At 41.3% G+C, this 22,222-nt stretch overlaps 1 protein-coding gene across 3 annotated transcripts in view; it reads left to right on the top strand.

The window, feature by feature from the left end:
• Positions 1-22,222, top strand: part of TMCO4 (transmembrane and coiled-coil domains 4) — a 1,335,578-nt gene that overhangs the window by 836,036 nt on the left and 477,320 nt on the right. For all 3 annotated transcript variants that reach the window (XM_044061794.1, XM_044061793.1, XM_044061795.1), the window contains exon 11: positions 3,715-3,799. In XM_044061794.1, the coding sequence (XP_043917729.1) occupies positions 3,715-3,799 (85 nt within the window). The remainder of the gene's footprint in view (positions 1-3,714; positions 3,800-22,222) is intronic.

The following is a 22,222-nucleotide window of genomic DNA, read 5'->3' as shown; positions in this document are numbered from 1 at the left end:
CCTGGATCTTGTGCATAATCCATCAGTAGTAGATTAATAAAAGTCTGTTGCACTGATATTTACAAACTATAGGATTTTCATGGCTGTTATTCTTCATCATTTACATGGTATTTTTTCAGTCTGGCTCAATGGGTTAAGGCTATGAGCTGTTAATGAGTTTTATCCTGTAGTCCTAGGTTTGATTACTTCAATTTCCAACTGTAAACTATGCAGGTCTGAGAAAGTCAGTTAACCAGAAAGTGTTCCTGGGTTGCATCTGAGAGAGACATTTGTGACCAGTGGACTTGCCCAGTTAACAAATTACTACATAAATAGTACCATTCAGAAAAAAAACTAGTAGGTTTTATAAAGGCATGGTATAATTCATTGTCATGTCCTATCTTGCAGCAGTATCCTATAGTCAAGAAGCTAAGATGGTATTTCTTGTCCTGGGTTTTTCATTGATGCTGTAAATTGGGTGCATTTCTGGAAGGCTGTCTGCTTGTATGGCTTCTTCTTCTCTTTATAGGTGTTGTTGGTGACTCCTTTGGTTAATGGGCTGCAGATGAGATTGCGGTTGGTTTTCCTTTTGAAAAGGGTTCAAAAGACCCTTTTCTTTCCAAAAATAAGCTCTCCAGATTGTAAGAAAGCAGGATGAATATCCTTATTAAAGTGTCATCATATATTCATTATACCTGCCTTTTTTCTTTATTGCTGCTGATTTTGTGTGATGCCTTACTTCATCTTTGCATATGAGTACCATTTCCTTTTGTTTTCTTTTTTATACATACTACATATAGTACAATGTTTTTTGTTTTTTTAATCAACAAGATATTATTGGAATATTAGTCTTTTGTACCAATAGGTTGTGGAGAGCATGTATCATTTTGCTTCTTGGCATTTTTTTCCCTTTTCTCGGTATAAATGGGCTCTGACCAGCAGTGTTAACCTAGTTAGCAAAATATATGGCCTCCTCATAACTTACTTTGTTTTATTTATGTTATTGTAGTCATCCATCCTTTCTTGAGCCTCTTATGGCCACCAAGCTTCCATCTTAAATCTCACTTGATACTTTGTTTCTTCAGGCTGAAAAGTAGCCTGTACCATTCCTTTTCTTCAGGGCAAAGGTTTAGTATGGTGAGTAGTGCCATCACCTGTGAAATAAATTGGAGCTCTTATCTTTATGGCCCTACTTCCCTAGTATGGATGCTTGTGGATGCTCAAGGGATCACCCATGGAAGGCATGCACTGGGGCTTTGTGAGGAATGTCACCTGTTTTATTGAGCGTTGTCTCTTTATAAGGTCCTTCTGCCCTTGCAGCGGCTGCAGCCAAGTAACAACCAGCCTCCACTAGGGAGTCTAAATCAGAGAGAGAGAGAGAGCACATCAAGCATGCTTACCACCCCCCCCCCCCCTGAGGTGTGCTGGCATTTCCTTGTCTTTCCTGTGCCTCCAGCAGCAAACTGTAAATTGAACTTCTGAATCCTCTGTTTTAGGCAGAGGTTTATATATCTGTGCTCTGGAGCTTTTGTTCCTATTTTTGAACATAGATTTGCTGTTGTTGCTCAGTATATTACATGACACTTTGCTTATCGGTTTAATTTTTGCATTAATAATACTAGCTATTAATTTAATTTAGTTTAATATTCTAGCTTGCTTAGAAAATAAAAATGTGGGTACTGCTTTGAATTCTGTTCAAATACTGTGATTTACTGTTACATTATTCCTGAAGAAGATAGGACAGCTGTGGACATGTATACTTAGTGTTACAGTACATCTTTACTTAATAGTAATTGTAGCAGCAAAGCTACCCAGCTGCAGTCCCTTACATTTTAGGGAAATTATTTTCCATATATGAATGTTATTACTGGGATGACAATATTATTTTTTTAATCTGCAAGGTCAACCCTGTGCTCAGTGGCATTTCTCTACTGGAGTGAAAATCCTTTGGTCAATTAGTTCCCAAGGGACATGAGCGTTGAGTGTTAGGGAACAGACCAGTCTGTAGATTTGTTCAGACTACCCCATCCCCACCTCTTTGGCTGCCTGCAAGCTCCATGTTAGCTGCCCCAGGAGAAGGAGTATGTGTAACTTCTTGAGCTGGGCGCATCCCCCTTGCAGCATGGGCAAACTAGGCTGTTCATGTTGTGGTATGGCATGGACAGGTGTCACCAGTGCAGCGAGCTAAGCCACCTGTCGTACTCCCCAGATGAGCACCATATAGATGTTATTGTTAAGAAAGTCTAATGCAAGATTTATTTTACATGATTTGGTGGGATGTTATATTTACTGAAAGTCAAAATAATGCATTATTTTCTCCATATTTGAACCATCCTGTTTTGTAACGTACTGTGTTTTCCACTTCATATTACATTATCTGTCTCTGGAAATCTTTTTCTTCCTACAGTGTTGATATAAAGAATCTATGCTTAGAATTATTATTGAAATACTATTTTTGGGCAGTATTACACTATATACTACGTATGACTCGCTGGTTAGTTTGGGTGTATGTAGCTTTTATGCATGTTTGTCACTCTTTCAGTTATGTATTATTTCTGGAGTGGTTTGAGTACATCTATGCTAACTTAGCAGTTTCTATGATTTCAAAGTTATCTTTCATCTACTTTCACAAACCTTCCTGGGATGTGAATCCATCTACTTACTTACTTTAAAGAAAACGACGAGTCAAAGACATGCTGTTCTGACTGTCACAGCTATCCTGTCATGGTTTAAATTTTTTTACTGACTGTAATTCTGTGTAGGTTAGATTTTTCTCCTTTCCAAACACCAGTTTCCACAAATCTTTATCGTACGTATCTGTTGATGTAAATATACATATTTGAATACTTGCACACAAGCACATGCAGTTATTATCCAGTGTTTGTACACCTACACACACACACACACACACACACACCTGCTTACCTACATACTTTAGTGTGCATGTCTGTGTACATGGACATTTATGCATTACCTGATTTCTCTGTCATATTTACTAATTGGCAGCATTTGAAGGATTTATCTTATATTTTCCTTTGCTGGGTGGCTAGAACAACATAAGTGAATGTGCAGCAACATGGGATATAAACAATAGCTAAAGGAATTATGTCTTGAAGAAAAGAGAAGAAGGGTGTACACCAACACAGGATTTAAAAATGAGTTATGTGGATGCTACATAATTGCACACCAGCATGAGCCTGGGTTGGCTAGTGTAGGGAAGGAGAGAAGCCTCTGTTTTTGCTGGTCTAGGCTGCAGTAGGTACAAGGTAAGATAAGATAACCCAAAGTTTATGATTACTGTTGCAGCGACTGTTATTTGAAGATCTACTGTTACAGTAACCATACTTAATTACAGCTGTACTTTTCCAGAACCAGAATTTTCATGGCAGATCAACGTGCCAAGTGATTCTTCAGCCTCAGACCACATTATGGTGTAGATTGGTTCACTGCCTTCAGCATTCCTTTCATGTACACTCTTGATATCCAGGTTCACTCAGCCATATAAGAGAGGTCACCCACAGTCAAACAGGTACATTATGCATTTCATGAAGTTCTGCACTGATTAGTAAATAAAAGAGGTGTTAGATCAGATAGTAAAACAGGCACATTATAACTTACTGTAATCAGGCCCTGCTTGCCACAGACTTATGAAAGTACAACAAACCAATATGTAACTGCATCACTTCTTCCAATGCTGTCATACTGAATGAGGTGTTTTCTCTCTTATTTTTATAGGGGAAGAGACCAGTTACTTTAATTGGCTTTAGCTTGGGAGCTCGGGTCATCTTTTTCTGTTTGCAGGAACTGGCCCAAGAGAAAGGTACAGTACAGCTGAACAGTTTGCCACACTTCACAAAAAATGACAGAAAAGTAATGTTAACAGTTCACTGGCAAATGGTTTTAATGTTTTTTTAATAATCTGTTATCACATTTTGAGTTTACTGCTGCAGATATAGTAATCTGAATGTTCACCACCTCATTTCTGGTTTATGAGAAAAGATATACCTTTAAGCAACTTTTATGCTGCGCATATAAATGAAATGTTACACAGTTACATTGTTTTGATGTGGAACAGAACTGTAATTCCATATCCATAATTCAAGTAGCCATCTGTATTGGCAAACAGTGCAGCTTTCCTTTTCCAAAAACTAACTTTTTTGGTACAAACTGTTATTTTCAGCTTATGTTCTAGGAGGATGTGTACACCTCCCATTGATGTATTCACTATTATCATTAACTGGACCCTGGTGGGTACATCTCATGCTATACTTTCAAGTGATTTTCTCTACTGCTCTTGAACCTTATGTTTTTCTTAAGAAAGTTTCCACATTCATTGCTGAAAAAACGTCAAAGTTTATCAGCTCTGTGGTAAAGAGGGATAAAATCCTGACTATGACATTGGTGAAGTGGGATGGATTAGCAGGTTATGCACCTGTAGGAGCTGGCCAGGAAATGTGGAAGTGAGTGGCCACTGCTATGTCACCCATTCTGTGAGGAAGGCAATGTCTTTGGCTCACCAGTGGAGTGGCACCTAGTGGGAGCACTAAGTGTTGCACACATAGAGCTGAGGACAAGGGGTCACATGCTACCATTGTACAGATGCAAGGACCAGAGGAGAGGATTCAGCATTTCTTGGCATTCTCCTTATAGCAGCTGTGAGCTGCAGAGTGGAAAGAGGTGCTGTTGTAGAGAAGCGTAAGCCACCCTACAGGACCAGCAAACTGGCCCACTGCCTACCACTTGACTCTCACTACTGTAAGGAACAGATGGACTGATCATCTTTCCTTGCAGGAATAAATGGGCAGTAGAGCTCTTGGCTTGTCTGGGAGTGTCTGGCTCCTGTCCACCTTCAATGAATGGGTTGTATGGCTCATCTGGGTGTGCCTGGCTCAAGCCTCTACAAAGAGAGTGGCGGCCATAGGGCTCTCCACTAGTCTGGGCATGCCTGGCTTCTGCTCCTGCAGAATGAATGAGCTTTAGGACTCTCGGCTACTCTGGTTGTGTCTGGCTCCTGCCTCTGTAGAATGACATGACTGTAGGGCTCTTGGCTAGTCTGGGAGGGCCTGGCTCATGCCCCTGTAGGATGAATAGATTGTAGGTCTCTCTGCTATTCTGGTAGTGCCTGCCCCCTGCCCCTGTGGAATGAATGCACTGTAGGGCTCTTGCATAGTCTGTGAGTGATTGGCTCCTACCCCTGCAGAATGAATGAACTGTAGGGCCCTCAATTGGTCTGGGAGTGCATGACCCCTGCCCGTACAGAATGAATGGACTGTAGGTCTGTTGGCTAGTCTGGGAATGCCTGGCTCCTGCCCTGCAGAATGAATGGGCTGTACAGCTCTCAGCTCATCTGGGAGTGCCCGGCTGCTGCCCCTGCAGAATGAATGGGCTGTCGGGCTCTCAGCTAATTTGGGAGTGCCTGATTCCTGCCCTGCAGAATAAATGAACTGTAGGACTTTTGGCAAGTCTTGGGAGTGCCTGGCTCCTGACCTGTAGAATGAATGAGCTTATAGAACACTCTGCTAGTCTGGGAGTGTCTGGCTCCTGCCCCTGTAGAATAAATGGACTTGTAGGACTCTTGGCTAGTCTGGGAGTGCCTGGCTTCTGCCCTGCAGATTAAATGAGCTGACTGGGAGCGAGACCGTAGAAATAGTATATTTACAGCCTGGGGATGTGGGAGCTCAGCTTCCAAAAAGTCTAAAATTTAGAGAATTCTAGACTTTATATTTATTTAATCAGCCAGTAGTTATAGGATTTATTGTGAGCATTACTTTATGTATTTTAGAAGGAAAAAGATTTTAAGTGGTAACTTGCAAAAAAAGCTGTCAAGAAAGAGATCTATTTCAATCTGTGAAACTATGGCACTCACTATCTCAGACAATCTTACCACTGTTCAACACACTGCATTGCTACATTAAAGTTGTTTAAATCTCGAGGCCAGTTTTGCTTTGCAGGAGATATCCCTGGATTTTGGAGGCTTTGCTCCCACATCCCCAGTCTTTAACTATAACTGCCTGTGAGGTCACACTGAGACAAAGAAAAGGGAAGCATTTAATTCCCATTGTTGTGAGTAGGTATGATCTCAGAGTTGGTCCCTGTAGAGACTGAGGGTTGTAAGGTTAGAATGACCCCATCAGGGCTGCAGGATTGTACTGCTCCCTGCAAAAATGTTTTTAAACGGTGTTTAACTTTAAAGATAGATATAGGTTGGTGATTAAGGGTAGCAGAACAGTGTGGTGGAGATACTGAGCTTCAGTAAGCTTAGCATCTGTCACATTAAGTAGACTTTACAAGATTCGTCCTTTGTGTGCTTCCAGACTTGAATCAGTACAAAAGGATGAGGTAAGGGAGGCCAAGAGCATGCACTCTGCTAACGAAGTCTGCTAACACATAATCTTCATCCTTTTGACTTGTGATGTCTGCCTTCATAAATAAAGGACTGACCTCACACTGTTCATTGGTTGTTGACCTAAAAGGTGGCAGCTGTATCATTCCCCTGTCAGCCATCTTTTTCAGTAAGCCCTAAGATTAAAATACATCCCTTTTTGTTCTGGGCATACAACTAATGTGGCTGCTGTAAAGTGCACACTTGTTTTCCCTAGCCAAGACTGTGTGGCTGAACTGTGACTCACAGACTCATCTTCTTTTGATTCCTGTAGTGTTATTGCCTTGCCTTGCCAGTGAGTGTCAAGGGGCACCTTTGGCCCCTCCTGTTTCTGGTGAACCTGCTGCCATTCTGAAGGTGTTGGACCTTAAAACCATTTTATGACAACCAGTAGTATTTTATTACATGAGTGTAAGAGAGTCAGTGTAGGGAGTTTCATTCCATGTTAGCCTTGGCCCTTCTGCAGGCCCTTATAAACAGGTGCCACTTTATACATGAGCTTCTTCCCAAATTTTGTGTGCCCATTATTCCTCCCTCACCCATATTTGTTGCTTTCCACACCCAAGACTGGGAGAGCACAGGTTACTGACTTATCCTGAAGATAATGGGAAAAAAAGTTTCACCACCTCCTTTTTTCCCTTAAAGAGACTTGACCAGTATCTGGAAGAAAGCTGAGAAACCATGGGACATCCCTCCCTGAATAGAGTACATTCATTTGGTTGAAAAAACTCAAAAAATATTGAAATTCAGAATGTTGAAAACTTAAAATATTGAAAATGTATTAAATGTAGGGATAGCAAGCTCTCCTGCACCACCCACACCCTCTGCTAATTATATATAAAAACTCCAGGATCTCACAACAAAGGGAAAAGAACAAATTCCCATTTTCAATACTTTAAATTCTCAACATTTTGGGTGCCGATATTTTGTGTTTTTCAGCCAAATTAATGTATTCCCCATGAACCTGTTAGGAATGCTGTCCTTTTGGCAGAAATATTAAGCCATTACCCAAGCTGCAGAATGGAGTGTTATCTTACAAATGGTAATGATGAGAGCAGGGATAGAGGGGGAACAAATGGATAACGAAATGCAATGGGACTGGGAGTGAAGCATTTCAGAGCAGCGGTAATGACCAGAGAGGAGAAGCACAGGAACTTAGTGAAGAAAACAGGAGCGAATTTAGAAAGTTGGAAAAGGAAAACATCAAGACTGGTGGAAGCAATATTGTCAAAATGGTAAGCCCACAGGTGAAGTGCACATTAAGGCATGTACCCATGAAAGAAATGCTGATTAAGGAAATTGAAAACAAATGAGATATTTTCATATGAGCCAAGAAAAAGGTGAAGATAAGTAAAGAAGACCTCAGAATTAGTATAGACATAGGAAAGTGAGAGTCGAGGGATTTCGAAAGATACACATGGAAAAGAGGACTAGGTAGAATGGCACATAAACCTAAAACAAAAAGGACCATAAAGAGGGGAAACAGGAACAAAAATAAGACACAGAAGGAAGAACTTGAAGCAAAAGTTAAGGAGGGACTAACTCAACTGGGAATGAAGAGGATGCCATAAAAAAAAGTAAGACTTGAAGGTGTAATATGGAGGAGGGAAGAATGGGGAGAAGGAGAGGGGAAAGCAGAGAGAGAGACTGTGATGAACAGGTACCTGTTTTTTTTTCTTATCCAACTAAGCAATGTAGGAAACCATCAAAAACAGGTTGTTTCAGCCAGAGGAAGACTTTCAAAAAAAAAAAAAGAAGAAGAAACTTGGCTTGGGTGGTGATGGTGACAAGGCCAAATAACAAACAACAAGATAAGGGAAAGAGAGGAAACTTTCCTTTCCAGCATTCCTCCATCCTAAGTGGGTAGGTGGGAAGGGTATTTTTCATTTGAAAGCAAACTTCTCAGTGAAAATAGACAATTCGGCAAGGGACCTCATAATATTGGACAGCCTTCAAAGCTTTCCCTCACTTTCTGCAGTACTTCCCATCCTGCCAGGAGTAGGAGAACTAAAACAGCTAGTCTTGTCTCAACTCCTGCTTTACAGAGCCACAAAACATCTAATACAGGAACAAGGACATGTATTTTATTCTGGGCTATTTCTGGTCCCAAAGAAGGTAAGCCCCTGGAAACCTGTTCCAACTCTTTTCAGGTTAAAAAAATCCTAAATGTGACCAAGTGTACATGCTAAGTCTTTAAACTTAGTGCTTTCAGCTACATTAGTGTATGTTAGAGTTGTATTTAATCTGTTCTCTAAACTGAAGACTCTCCCCTTTCACTACAATCTACTGGTCCCCCCCTCCATTTTTCTCTTCCTATTGTACTCCTAGGTCAATTACTTAAAACTACTTTCTCTTGGAAAAAGTTTACCTATGTACCTGCAACCCATACTTCAGTTGTTTTTCCCTGTAGAAGTGGTTCATAGGTAGGTACTAGGCTATTGGCCTTAGGGCCTATATAAGCCTAGTCTAAAAGGTACCCTGGCTTTTGCCATCCAAGAAAATTATTTTCCTGTGCTCCTGTCAAGCAGAGCCACAGAGGTGATCCCCAAGGTGAATTTCCTATTTCCCATCCAATCATCAAGATTTTTCTTGAAGAGTGCTAATGAGGGGCTTTGTTTGATATAGATAGCTAGTTTGTTCTAGAGTATGAGAAGTCTCTAGGACAGGAATCTATCCCTCCAGCATGTTCTGTTTATTGTAGTGACAAGGTTTAGGTCCATAGAGTGTGTAGCTCGGAGGGATTGGAATTTCTTTAAGTGGAGCATGTCCAACTGGGTTTAACATAGCTTTGTATGTTAGGCAAAGATCACCTCTGAGTAGGCGATATGCGACGGAGTAAAGCTGGAGGTTTTTGAGATGGTCTGCATAGGGCATCTGTTTGAAGCCGGTAATCCTCTTTGTGAGTTATTTCTGTGGCCTTTGCAGTTGTTGTAGATGTCTTATGAGGTACATACCAAAAGGGGCGTTGCACTCTCTAATGGGTCTAATGAGAGATGAGTAGAGGGGAACAATGACCTCTTTTTTCCTGGATGAGAAACCTTTTGTGATGAGGTGTGCCACGTAGAAGGATTTCCTGACTACTGTGGCGATGTTATTATCAAAGGAGAGACTATTGTCCACCTGTGTCCCAAGGTCTCTTATCACACTTTTGGTGTTAAGTAGCCTACCACCTATGTGGTAGCTCATGGGTACAGAGTTTTTACCAAAGGGGGTGACAGTGCACTTTTTGGCATTGAGCTTGATGCCATGGCTTTGACACCGCACATCTGTCTCCATGAGGCCCTTTTGTAGGATGTTCACATCGTTAGGAGTTTCGATTATGGCTCCTAGTTTGCAGTCATGTGCGAACTTCGTTAGCCAAAGACCTTCTGTGTTAGCCTGTACTTCAGAAAAGTAGATACCAAACAAGAGAGGACCCAGGACTGAACCCTGTGGTACTCCACTTGTCACTAGTCTGTAGTCGGATTTGGAGTGTGCTACTTTCACAGTGTGGGTTCTGTCAGTGAGCCAGTTGGTAACCAATCTTGTGACATAGGGATTTATACCTAGTTTAGTGAATTTATCTATAATTCCAGAGTGGGGGATGGTGTCAAAAGCCTTGGCGAGATCCAAATAGGCTGTGTGAACCATCTTACCCTCGTCTACAGCTTTGGTGACTGCTTCAAAGAAGCCTGCCAGGTTTAGGAGACATGATCTGCCTTTTACAAACCCGAAGTGGGTGGAGTCCAAAGTTTGGAGATTACCAATGTCTTTGTGTATAAGATCCATGATGATACGTTCCATGGCCTTGCAGACCATTCTCGTTAGGCTAATGGGGCAGTAGTTCCCAGGGTCCGTGGTGGCTCCCCCTTTGTGGAGTGGGATAACCGTTGCTGTGCACCATTCAGTGGGCACAAAGCCTGAGGTGAGGCTATGACTAAACATTGTGCTTTGGTGGGGTGCCTGTTCATTCTGCAGTTTGTGTAGAACACAGCCTGGGATGTTGTCAGAGCCCATGAATGCTGTGTTCTTGGCTTTGGAGAGTGTGGTTTTTACCTGTACAGCCGTGATTACAGGAACTTTGGATTCTTCCGGTATGGAGATGGGCCCTTAGGGGATGAGAGGGGTGTAAAGCTGGCACTGAACCTATCTGCCAGAATGTTGGCAATATCTGATCGTACTAATAGAAGAGGAGGTGGAGTTGCCTTAATCTACTCTAACCTCCTAACTATGACTCCATACCCCAACACCATCCTCTCTTGTAATAATGCAGAACTAGTTATTGGTATACTAAAAATGAACAACCACAAAAGCATCTGTATTATTTCCCTCTACATTCCTCCTGGTAACAATATCAATATTTTAGAAGACATCCTCTCATGGTCCTCTTCTAACATTAAACTAGAAACCTTTATTATGGGAGATGTAAACATTGACTGGGGAAAAATCAGCAACCCTAATCCCTCCATTACTATCAACCTTTTCAACTTCACTCAACTTACAAACTCAATTACCAGACCTAACAAAACTAACCCCCCTGGCTCCATACTTGACTGGATACTAGTATCACATCCTAACAAAGTTATAAAATCTGGTGTCAATCCTGACCCTTTAGGAGACCACCTCCCTGCCTTCTCCATTAGAGCCACTCCCTCCTCACCTCCCTCTCACCACTTTATTCAAACTCGTAACCTAACTAACTTTAATCAAACCTCTTTCTCAAACTCCCTGAAGCTATCTAACTGGAACCCCCTAAAAACTTTGCCTCTAGACAAAGCTGTTGAGTATTTCAGCTCCACATTCTTAAGTATCCTTAACTCCCAAGTCCCAATAAGACGAAAAAGAAACAAAACTAAAACCACCCCTTGGCTCACCAGTGACACTAAAAAGATTATGCTTCAAAGGGATAAAACCTGGAAAGCCTACCTAAAACACAAACAACCTGAAATGTTCCTTAAGTTTAAACAACTAAGAAATCTTGCCAAAAACTAGTCATTCAGATAAAAAATCCTACTACATCAAACTACAGGAAAACCACACAAGAAATCCCAAACAGTTCTGGAACTCCATTAACTCCCTCCTTACACCAGGCTCAAAAAACAATCCCTGTCCTGACACCAGCAAATCTGACACAGAAATTGCCTCACTATTCAATACCTTCTTCACCTCCTCTATCGCCGAACTAACCAAGACTTTCACTAACAGCAACCCCCCCCCAAATCTATCTTCCTCTCCCTTTTCAGCCCCACAGATTTTCAACCTCAAACCAGTACCCACCAACCTAATAAAAAAACTGCTCTATAAGCTAAAGCCTTCCTCCAATGCCCCCGATGACATCCCTTCCTCCTTCCTAAAGATAGCTTCTGACTCCATAGCATTTCCCATCAGCATCCTAATAAATAGGTCTCTACTTGAATCCTATGTACCCAAACACTGGCGTTCTGCTTTCATTCTTCCACTTCACAAAGGAGGCAAAAATTGTAACATCTCCAATTTCCATCCCATTGCCATCCTCTCCCCTATATCCAAAATCCTAGAAAAATGTATCCACCTACAGTTCATGCCTTTCCTTACTGAAAACCAACTACTCTCTCCAACCCAGCATGGCTTCCGCCCTGGACACAGCACCAACACTGCCCTTCTCTCCTTCCTTCATTCTGTGAACTGTGCACGTGACTCCAGTAATTTTGTGTCATCTGTTCTACTAGACCTATCCAAAGCCTTTGACACCATCTCCCACTCCCTCCTTCTAAACCACCTCTCTGACCTCAACCTGAGTCAAAAAGCTCTTTGCTGGTTCTCCACCTACCTTTCAAACAGGTCCCAAGCTGTGAAGTGGGGCCAAGCTACGTCTGCCTTCCTACCCCTACCGGAGTACCCCGAGGTTCCATTCTTGGCCCATTACTATTCAATATCTTTATTAACAACTTTCATAAAGCCATCCCCAACACCACAGTTGTGCAATACGCTGATGATTCCACTCTGATCTGCCAAGCCCCTAATCTAACAGAGCTCCAAGCTGTAACCCAAACAGCATTTTTAACCACTGAAAACTAAACTGGATGTTCCAAAACCACCTCTCCCTAAATGCCAACAAAACCAAGATCCTGCTCTTCTCCCCCTCCAAATACTCATCTCTTGATAAAAACTCTTTCCAAATAACCAGTCTTAACAACTCCACGATTGAAATAGTAACCTCCACTAAACTTCTTGGTGTTACAATAGATGACCAGCTCAAATTCAATACTCATATTCAACTAAACATCAAAAAAACACACATAAAACTTAGCCTACTGTATAGAAACATCCACTTTCTGTCCCCTTCCACTAGACTAACGCTTGCCTCTACTTTCCTCCTTTCATCTCTACTGTATGGCGCTCCTCTGCTCACTAACCTATCATCTACCCTTACCTCCAAACTGGAACAATGCTACAATAAAATCTCTAAATTTGTCACTAAATCCAAATCCTCCTCTCATCACTGCACCTCTCTTCACTCTCTAAACTGGCTTGAACTCCCAAGTCATCTTAACTTTCTCCAACTCACCACAGCTCATAAACTACTGTTCCATCCTACTAACTGTCCTGCACTTTCGAATATTCTTCAATCCTATACTCTCCTCAGATCCCTTAGATCTTCTCACCAAAACCAGATCACAGTACAAAAACCAAAGCGCCCAGCAGGCCAACTTCTCTTATCCTTCACCCTTGCTAAAAAATGGAATGCACTACCCACCTCCCTAAGAACCTGCAACAACCTAGCCAACTTCAAAACCCAATCTAAATAGGATATGCAACTGTACCCTCCAACTAACACCTGTCAAATTATCCTCCCCTTTCTCTCCAGGTTAACCTCTATACCTTCCTAATCCTCCTCTAAGCCCACTTACAATTCTAAATGTAGTAGCTACTAAAGCATTTTTTTCCTCTATTGCTTAAGCTACCCAGGCAAACCTCCTCACCTTCCTCTCCTCAAAAAAATACTAATTGCATAAGCTTCTAAACATTTAAAGTTTTTAATGTTTTAATATTTTCTTCTTTACCTTTCTTTGCTTTTTATACTTATGGCAATCTTTTTCCCACTGAACTTAATTGAAATTGTTAAAACTTTTTGCTTTGAGCAAGCTGATATTGGTATTGTAGTCTATTTTCGTACAAAACTGTTAATTGTAATGTTATCTGTGTCTGAACTCTTCTTTGTAATTAAAATTGTTGTTAATGTGGAGCTTTTCTCCCCGGGCCTCCACTGAAAATGGGCCCCCAAGCCCAGTGGACCTCCCCAGTAATCAAACTGAAATAAATAAATAAATAAATAAATAAATAGTGCTGTAACTCAGAGCAGATCTGAATGTTGCCATTGAGATTCTTGCCATAGCTATAGAATGCTTTGTGGTTGTCTTTAGAATCAGTAGCGATTTTGTTTTCGTAACTAGCTTTGGAGGATTTTATGAGGCATTTCAGCTTCTTACTGAGGCTGAACTTAGTCCTTTTCACCACACTGTACTAGATTTGTAGCATAAGATTTAAAGATACTACACTACACTGACCTGGAATTGACTTAGTTTGGTTTGGTTTTCCTGTTTTCTTTTTAGCAGCTGGCCTAGTCAAGTAATTTTCTGACTCACAACCTTGTTTTACTTTGTGTCTAACCCCCCTCCCCCACCTTGAACCTGCACAACTCCCTCCCACTTCTGCTTAATTACAGAGGTATCAAAAAACCTGATGTAGAAAGGCAGCATCTTTTGACTTGGCTTTTCAGCCTTGCTTCATAGGAATCCCCAGTAGTGTGCTTGCATGTAAGTACTACCTGGTATTGTTTTTGTGAATCTTATTGCTATTTTTGTGAAGTTTCACACATGGTATGTATTTTTTGTCATGCACATTTTTTAGTTGGTAACAGCTCTATTTGGTTACTTGTTTTCTGGACTTGCAGTTCAAGAGCGTTTTTGTTTTTTTCATTACTCTATTTGCCCTGCATATGAGTGTTTTTTGTTATGCCAGTATAGAATTGTATTTATAGCACATTGTGACTTTAAATAACAGGTAAAATGTTGCTTTATTCACTAATGTGAATATTATCACCTGCTGTGTGTACTTTTAGATCAGTAACCTGTTTGTTAGTTAGATTAGAACTTATTGTAACCTCCGAGAGATACAACTGACTCTATGTATCTGCATAACATCACTGTTATTTCTGACTGTTAGTTGGAGCATTCTAAATTGCGTTAAGCATCTTAGTAGTTACTTGTTTCTGTAGCATACCACTGTTTATTCCTGACTTTTAGTGGAGAATGCTAAATTGTGCGTAGCATCTCAGTAGTTACTACTTTCTCTTCATAACCTTATAACAGTACATAATAGTAGTGTATGTTATAATAGCTTGATATCAACTGCAGTTACCTTTTTTGGGGTGGGAGGGTTGTTTTTTCTCTGCTTTCCTTTCATTTTGTGTTGTTCATAGAACTGTGCTGTTTCTTACAAGGTATGCTGCTCATCCCCTGCATCCTCTATCTTAGTTACTTGGTAATCAGAGTGTTTTAAAACGTCAGACCTAATACTTACCTCCTTTTCCTTTTTACTTCCGTCCCCTCTGCAAAAGTTTCATCCTGTGTCTTGGCCAACCTCCAATCAACCCAAGGCTGTCTTGTTGCCCTGCACTTTGAGACTCTGCGTCGGTGGAACACTAAAGTGCTTTCAGCTATTCTAGTGTATTTTAGAGTTGTATTTAATCTGTCCTCTAAACTGAAGACTCGTACCCCTTTCACTGTACACGTGCACACTACTGGTCCCCCTCCCATTTTTCTCTTCCTATTGGTACTCCTAGGTCAATTACTTAAAAATACTTTCTCTTGGAAAAAGTTTACCTATGTACCTGCAGCACATACTTCAGTTGTTTTTCCCTGTAGAAGTGGTGGTCCTTTTCACCACACTGTACTAGTTTAGTAGCATAAGATTTGTAGTTATTTATTTATTTTACATTTGTTAACCGGGTAAGTCTGGCTGAGCTTTTGGCTCATTTTCAGCAGAGACCCGGGGGAAAAAAGCTCCTCAGGACTAGAAAACAATTTATTAAATTTTAGTAACATAGTCAAAACAATCAGCTATTGGATTTTACAAGCAGAGACCTGGAGAGAAAAAAAGCTCCTCAGGCAATTCAGTTATACAGAGTATTAACAATTGGCAGACAAGTATGTCAGTTGTTACAAACAAGATTTTAAAGAATTAGCAGAAGAAAATGTGACTAGTTACAATATTATTTAAGCTGCTTGGAGCAAAATGAGTTAATAGTTAGGCAGATGCTTATTTAAAGTGGGTAGGATCTAGCTGTATAGGAGTTTGGAAACAAGAAAGGAAAGTAAGAATGGCTAGTAGGAGATGTAGGAGAGACAGACTAGACAGGTAGGTTGTTTTGAGACTGTAGGAATTAAGAATGGCTGGAGATAGAGGAAGGAAAGAGGTAGAAGAGGCAGGGGAATAGTGCTAGAGATACATTAAGAGTGAGGTGGTGAAATAGGTGAAAGGATGGTGGTTTCAGGGTGGTTGGCTACAGTGACAAGACCACTTTGTTTGTAGGTATTTCCTTGTGGCTAATTTGAAACTTTTCCTATGCTGGAAGGATTTTATTTCCAAGGGGAGTTGGTTCCAAGATGTAGCTGGGTTATAGTTATAGAGAAGACAGCCTATTTTGGTTTTGGGTTTGTAGATGTCTAACAATTCTTGATTTGAGCTGCATAGCATCCTAGCAGGAGAGTATTTGGATATGATAGTGGAGAGGCTGGGGCAGAAGGAGGGTAGATAGAGGATAGAGTAGATGATTTGTAGTTGGTATAGTTGGAGCAGCTGAGGGAATTCTAGCCAGTCTAGTTGCTGTAGTGCAAAGCAGTGGTGTGACTTGTAGGTTTGGTTAGCTGCAAATTTGGCGATCTTATTATAGGTAGTTTCAAGCTTAGAAATAAGTGTAGAATTTAGGTTTGTGAATATGTGGCAGCTATACAGGAGTGTTGGGAGTAATAAAGCCTGGGAGAGAGTTATTCGGGCAGTGTTAGTTAAGTATTTCTTGCTACGGAAAAGGTGTCCAAGTTTCTGATGAATTCTTTTTACCGAGTTAGTAATATAGAGATCAAACTTAAGCTGATCATCTATTGTAACACCTAGCACTTTAGTACTAGATTCAGCTGAGATGATAATTTTGTTGCAGAATAAGATGGTACATATACTTTTGAGTGTGGTGATGTTTTTAGGGAGGAAGAGTAGGAGCTTAGTTTTTTTTAGATTAAGTATTATTGGGAAGATACTGCACTACACTGACCTGGAATTGACTTAGTTTGGTTTGATTTTCCTGTTTTCTTTTTAGCAGCTGGCCTAGTCCAGTTTTTCTGACTCGCAACCTTTTATTACTTTGTGTCTACCCCCCTCCCCCACCTTGAACCTGCACAACTCCCTCCCACTCCTGCTTAATGGGAGGTATCTTCCTTTTAATGTTCTGTCCTGACCAGTTCTCAGTTCTGCAGTCTCGAGGACTGGTGTAGCCCCGTTCTCATCGCCTCGCTATGCTTAGCTCACTCTGCCCTCCCACCCTGTTCCCATTTCCCACCCGCTCCCACTACCTCTACGTTTATTCTAACCCGAGATTACCTGACCACACCCTCCTCCAATCAACGACCTCTCATATAAGCCCCCTATCAAATTTCTACCTTAAAAAGGTACATAGTATATACTTGCCATGCATTCACACTCACACCCATACTTTAACCCCCAAACCACTAAGACCCAACCACTACTCCCTCATAAAATACCATTAATCGTAGGATTTCTGTTCCTAACCCTCACATACCTAACAAACATCACATCATTATATACAAACACATCACTAGAAAACACATAATTCCACATAACACTTTCTCAAACAAATATACACTCTCACATTTTCTTTCCTACCTTTTCTACATTATTTAAAGACAGCTTAATCCTACACATTCATAAGTCTCACACAACACCATCTTACACTAGAAACATCATTTAGATCCAACATAGACATAGTGCACACAATTAAACACATACTGTTTATCGCTAAAAATCTGCTTATATCTGGAGACATATACCCAAACCCTGGACTACAAAACTGTCTACTCTCTGCTAGGCAAATCTCTGACCTATTGATTCTGAATGTCAACATCAGAAGTATCTCTAACAAACTTTCTGACCTACACGCATTTATAGCTCACTACTCCCCTGACATACTAACCATTACGGAGACGTGGCTAAAACCTTGTACCGAAAATGAAGACATTCTCCCACCAGGATATAATATCCTAAGACTGGATAGAGTGGGCAAAAAGGAAGGTGGAGTTGCTATCCTCTACAGAAATACAGTAAACATCAAACCTCTACAAACCCCCATACCTAAATTTCAAAATCCCGAAACCTTAGGTTCAACCCTAAGCATAAATGACACAAAACCTATTGTCATTCTCTGCTGTTATATTCCCCCAGGTAATAACTCTCCCATCATTGAAGAAATGTTACAGTGGGCCACAGATAATCTCCCCCAAGAAACCATCTTACTAGGTGACCTGAACACTGATTGGTCAGCCTATACCTCTAACAACTCCACTAACCATATTAATCTTCCCAACTTATCCAAGAACCTACTAGAATCAACAAAAAACCCCACAAACAGTCTGTTCTAGATTGGACGCTAGTTACTGCCCGAAACAAAACTGTCAGACAGGATGCCTTCCTGATGGTCTTAGTGACCATCTCCCCACCTTCCTCCTGCAGAAATGTACCAACATAGCCAAACCCATTGTTTTTAGACAAGTCAGAGATGATCATAAACTAAATATACAAGAACTAAACAGTATTCTAAAACATAACTGGAAACCACTACAGACCCTAAATCTAGACCAAGCCATTGACTAATTCAACAATATTCTCATCAATATCCTTGATAGACTCACCAATTCGGAAAATAAGAGCCAAGGCAAATTATGCACCATGGCTAACTAGGGAAACTAGAGCCCTTCTAAAGTCAAGGGATAAGACTTGGCGAATTTGGAAGAAATACAATACTAGCCCAGCCAAAGTTACCTGCAACGTAGAAATCAGGCCAAGAGACAAACTAAACTCGATAAACAAAAGTACTTCCTCAATATCCAAAACAAACATTCAAAAGATCCCCAAAGGTTTTGGCATGCCATTAACTCTCTCCTAAAACCAGGCAAAACTCCCACTCCCAACTCCACGAATGACAACAAGGACATTGCCTCCCAGTTCAATCACCACTTCACAGAATCCATCTTAACACTCTCCTCCCAACTATTCAAAAACAGCCCTACATATAACCCAACCAAATGCCCTGACAACATCCCATCCTTTACGCTGTCAACCATTCCCACTTCAACAATTAAAAAACACCTCCTAAAACTGAAACCTACCACCCTTGCCGTTGACAGTCTACCAACCAACTTCCTAAAAATAGCTGCTGAATCTTTATCCTACCCTATTTCTGTTTTTATCAGTCGCTCCATACAAGAAGCATATGTCCCACAGCTTTGGAAGGTATCACACATTATTTCAATACATAAAGAAGGAAACTCTTACGAATACTCAAATTATCGCCCCAATGCCATTCTACCCCTTATCTAAAATACTAGAGAAATGTATACATTCTCAGGTAACACAATTCCTAAACTCACACCATCTCCTCTCCCCCACAAAGCATGGCTTTCAACAACACCATAGCACAACCACTGCTGTGCTGTCTTTTACCAATCTGATCAACTAACATAGAAATAATAATAATAACTTTGTATCTGCAATATTTCTAGACCTCTCCAAAGCATTTGACATGGTTTCACATTCCTTACTGCTAGACACCCTGACATCCCTATCCTCTGCCCCTTCCACTATAGCCTGGTTTAAAAACTATCTGTCAAATAGGCTACAATCTGTCCAATGGGAAAGTATACTATCCCCCATACTCCCAACTACCATAGGTGTACAACAAGGCTCAATATTAGGCCCACTTCTTTTCTCCATATTTACCAATAATCTCCATTCTACCACACAGCATGCTTCACTTATACAATACACTGACGATTCAACTCTTGTCCAGCTCCATCACTTCCCACCCTACAACAACTCACCCAGGAATCCTTTAGCTCTGTGGAAAGTTGGATCGCTCAGATCCAACTTATCCTAAACCCTAATAAAACCAAATTACTGCTTTTCACTCCAACAAAACCATTTCCACCTCTCTATCATTCACTATTTCCTCCAAAAATGGCACTATTATCTCTCTCCCTGACCATACCAAACTCCTAGGCGTTGAAATTGATAAAAATCTACACTTCAACGTCCACATTTCACAAAGTATCAAAAAAGTCCATAAAAAAATGGGAACACTGTATAGGCACAGGAAATGCCTTTCGAAACAAGCACGGATTACCGTAGCCCAAACTTACCTCTTGTCTACCCTAATATATGCTGCTCCAATTCTTACCCAGCTTAGAAAACATGACCTTGCCAGACTCAAATCATGCTATAATAAAATCGCCAAGTTTGCAAACACCACCACCACCTTTAGAATCCACCATTGCCAGGCTCTAAGGGAACTGCAATGGCTGGAACTTCCCCAGCTACTAACCTATCACCAATTAATTATTGCCTACGATGTGGTAACACATCCAGAAAAAACCCTGCACTAGGCCAACTTCTCATCCATTCTAATACAAATTGTCTCTGCCGGTCTTCCAACAAACCCGTCTTCTGTATCTCTAGGGCTAACAATACTGCAGGAAAAGCACTGATGTGAAGTTGTTCTATCTTGCCATTCATTCTTACTGATGAGTTTGGCTCCGAGTCGGCCTACTACAAAGCTCGAGGTTTTCAAATAGCTTGAGGCCAAGTCCCTATCCCATGATGCACCTAGAGTTACCTCAGATCTAGTTTGATCGGAGGTTCTCGCTAGCTCGGGCCAGTAAAAACCTTGCTTTTCAATATTTTCAAACAACATTGATACCTTTCTTATAAAAACTAGTTCTAGTTAGTTTATTTAGCTCTTATAGCTTTTGTGTGTTTCCCTATCCCTTGGTGTGCTTTTTCATATATTAATATTGGCCTCGTTTTTCTTAGGCCTAGTTTATCTTTACTGTTTAAATAGTGACTTCTGTCACATTTTTTCTTACAAATAGTTAATAATTAAGAGTGTGTGTTTAGATAGTGACCTTTTGTCACAAACTTAAGATAATTAGAGTTTGGTTAGTGTGTTTCTATAGTAATTAGCTTTGTTGTTGCATTTAAATAGTGACTTTCTGTCACAACTTTATATATTATCTGCTTGGATAAATAGTGTGGGTTTGACCTGTTAAACATAGTTGAAGGCTTGTGTCTTTTGTATTTAACCTGTATTTTAGAAGGTTTATTATTATAGTTTATAGTTGTTGGGTGTGTCAAAATTTTTGTTGAAGGCCGATGGCAAGGACAAACACCCTAAGTCAGGTTTCAAAAAATGACCTAAATGTGGGCAGAAAATGTCTGTCACTGACAGTCATGTCAATTGCGTTTATTGCTTAGGAGCATTACATTTGCAAGAAACCTGCTCCATATGCCATTCCTTTACTTCTTGGGTTCTCCAAGAGAGAAAGAGGAAACTGATTGATAGGGGTTTATTGAAACCTTCTTTCCAGGAGGCTTTGAGTGACCAGGATGGATGTAAGTCCTCAAAGGCTTCCAAAACTTCCATAGAATCAAAAAAATTTAAAAAGTCTGTGACATCGGCTCCACAGGTCTCGGAGCCGACTGTCTTAGCTTTTCGGAGCCGGTCCCTGGTTTTGGAACTGGTATCCTAAATTCCAAAATCTTCATTATTGCAGTCGGTACCACCATCGATCCATTCATCTCGGTCTTCTATTAGCCTTTTAGATTTGGATGTGGATTGTGTGGTGCAGAAGCTTTTACAGGCACCGGCCTTTGCAAAATTTTTAACGGCTCCAACCCAAGCAGCTTCGGAGTCGAAGACCCTTACGCCAGCTACAACTCTTCCTAGTCCGAGCCATACCAGTCCTTCAGAGCTGGAGGAGTTGGACTTGTTGATTGTGCAGCCTTTGGAGCCGAAGCCTGCTCCAGTGTCTTCGGCTCCGTTCACTCTGACGTCATTGACACCAATCGAGGACTCTAGGAGCCTACACTCTCTGGTCGGGTCCGGTGAGGATAGTCGGACTAACTTTGACTCTGCCTCTCAGGGCTTCGGCTTGGATGAGCTCGGCTCCTACCTCTGGCTTAGAGCCCACTGTCCCGGTGCCGGGGATATCGACGGTTTCCTTGGATCTGCCTGTCTCTTCACATTGGAGCAGGGGTGCCTTCGAAGCCATGAGGAGAGTTATGTCTCCTAAGACATCCTCAATTTCATGTCCGGCTTCTTCCTCCCCTAAAGCGCCTGTGTCTGCTTCTGCTTCACAGATCCTGGCAAAGCGTAGAGACCCAGAGCCTCAGGAAGCCCCATTGGGTGGTCCATGCTCTTCTGAGACCGCACCAGAAGCTCCCACTGATGAGGTTCCCAGGAAGAGAGTTTGTAAGAGGAAACATCTAGACTCCCCTCAGGAGTCCCTAACATCTGATACTGACTTGGATGAATCAGAAGGGTCCCCACAGTCCCCCTCTGAGGATATCTCATTTGCTGAGATACTAGAAATCCTTAGGCAGAGGGGTGACTGGCAGTCCACAAACCCTACTGAAGACGAGTCAGTTCTCCTGAAGGCTTTCGGGTCTCAGCCCTCCACCTCTTGGGTGTCTCCGCCCTTTGATGAGCTTATGCAGCTGGTCTCATGAAGGGCATGGGAGTCTCCGGACAGCATAGAGCCTGTCCCTAGGAGGCCTAAT

The sequence above is a fragment of the Protopterus annectens genome, chromosome 2.part0 (assembly GCF_019279795.1).
Source record: "Protopterus annectens isolate FY-2018-M chromosome 2.part0, PAN1.0, whole genome shotgun sequence".
Lineage (NCBI taxonomy): Eukaryota > Metazoa > Chordata > Ceratodontiformes > Protopteridae > Protopterus > Protopterus annectens.
Note: the sequence above shows the minus strand (reverse complement) of the source record. Positions and strands in the feature narration are given on the sequence as shown.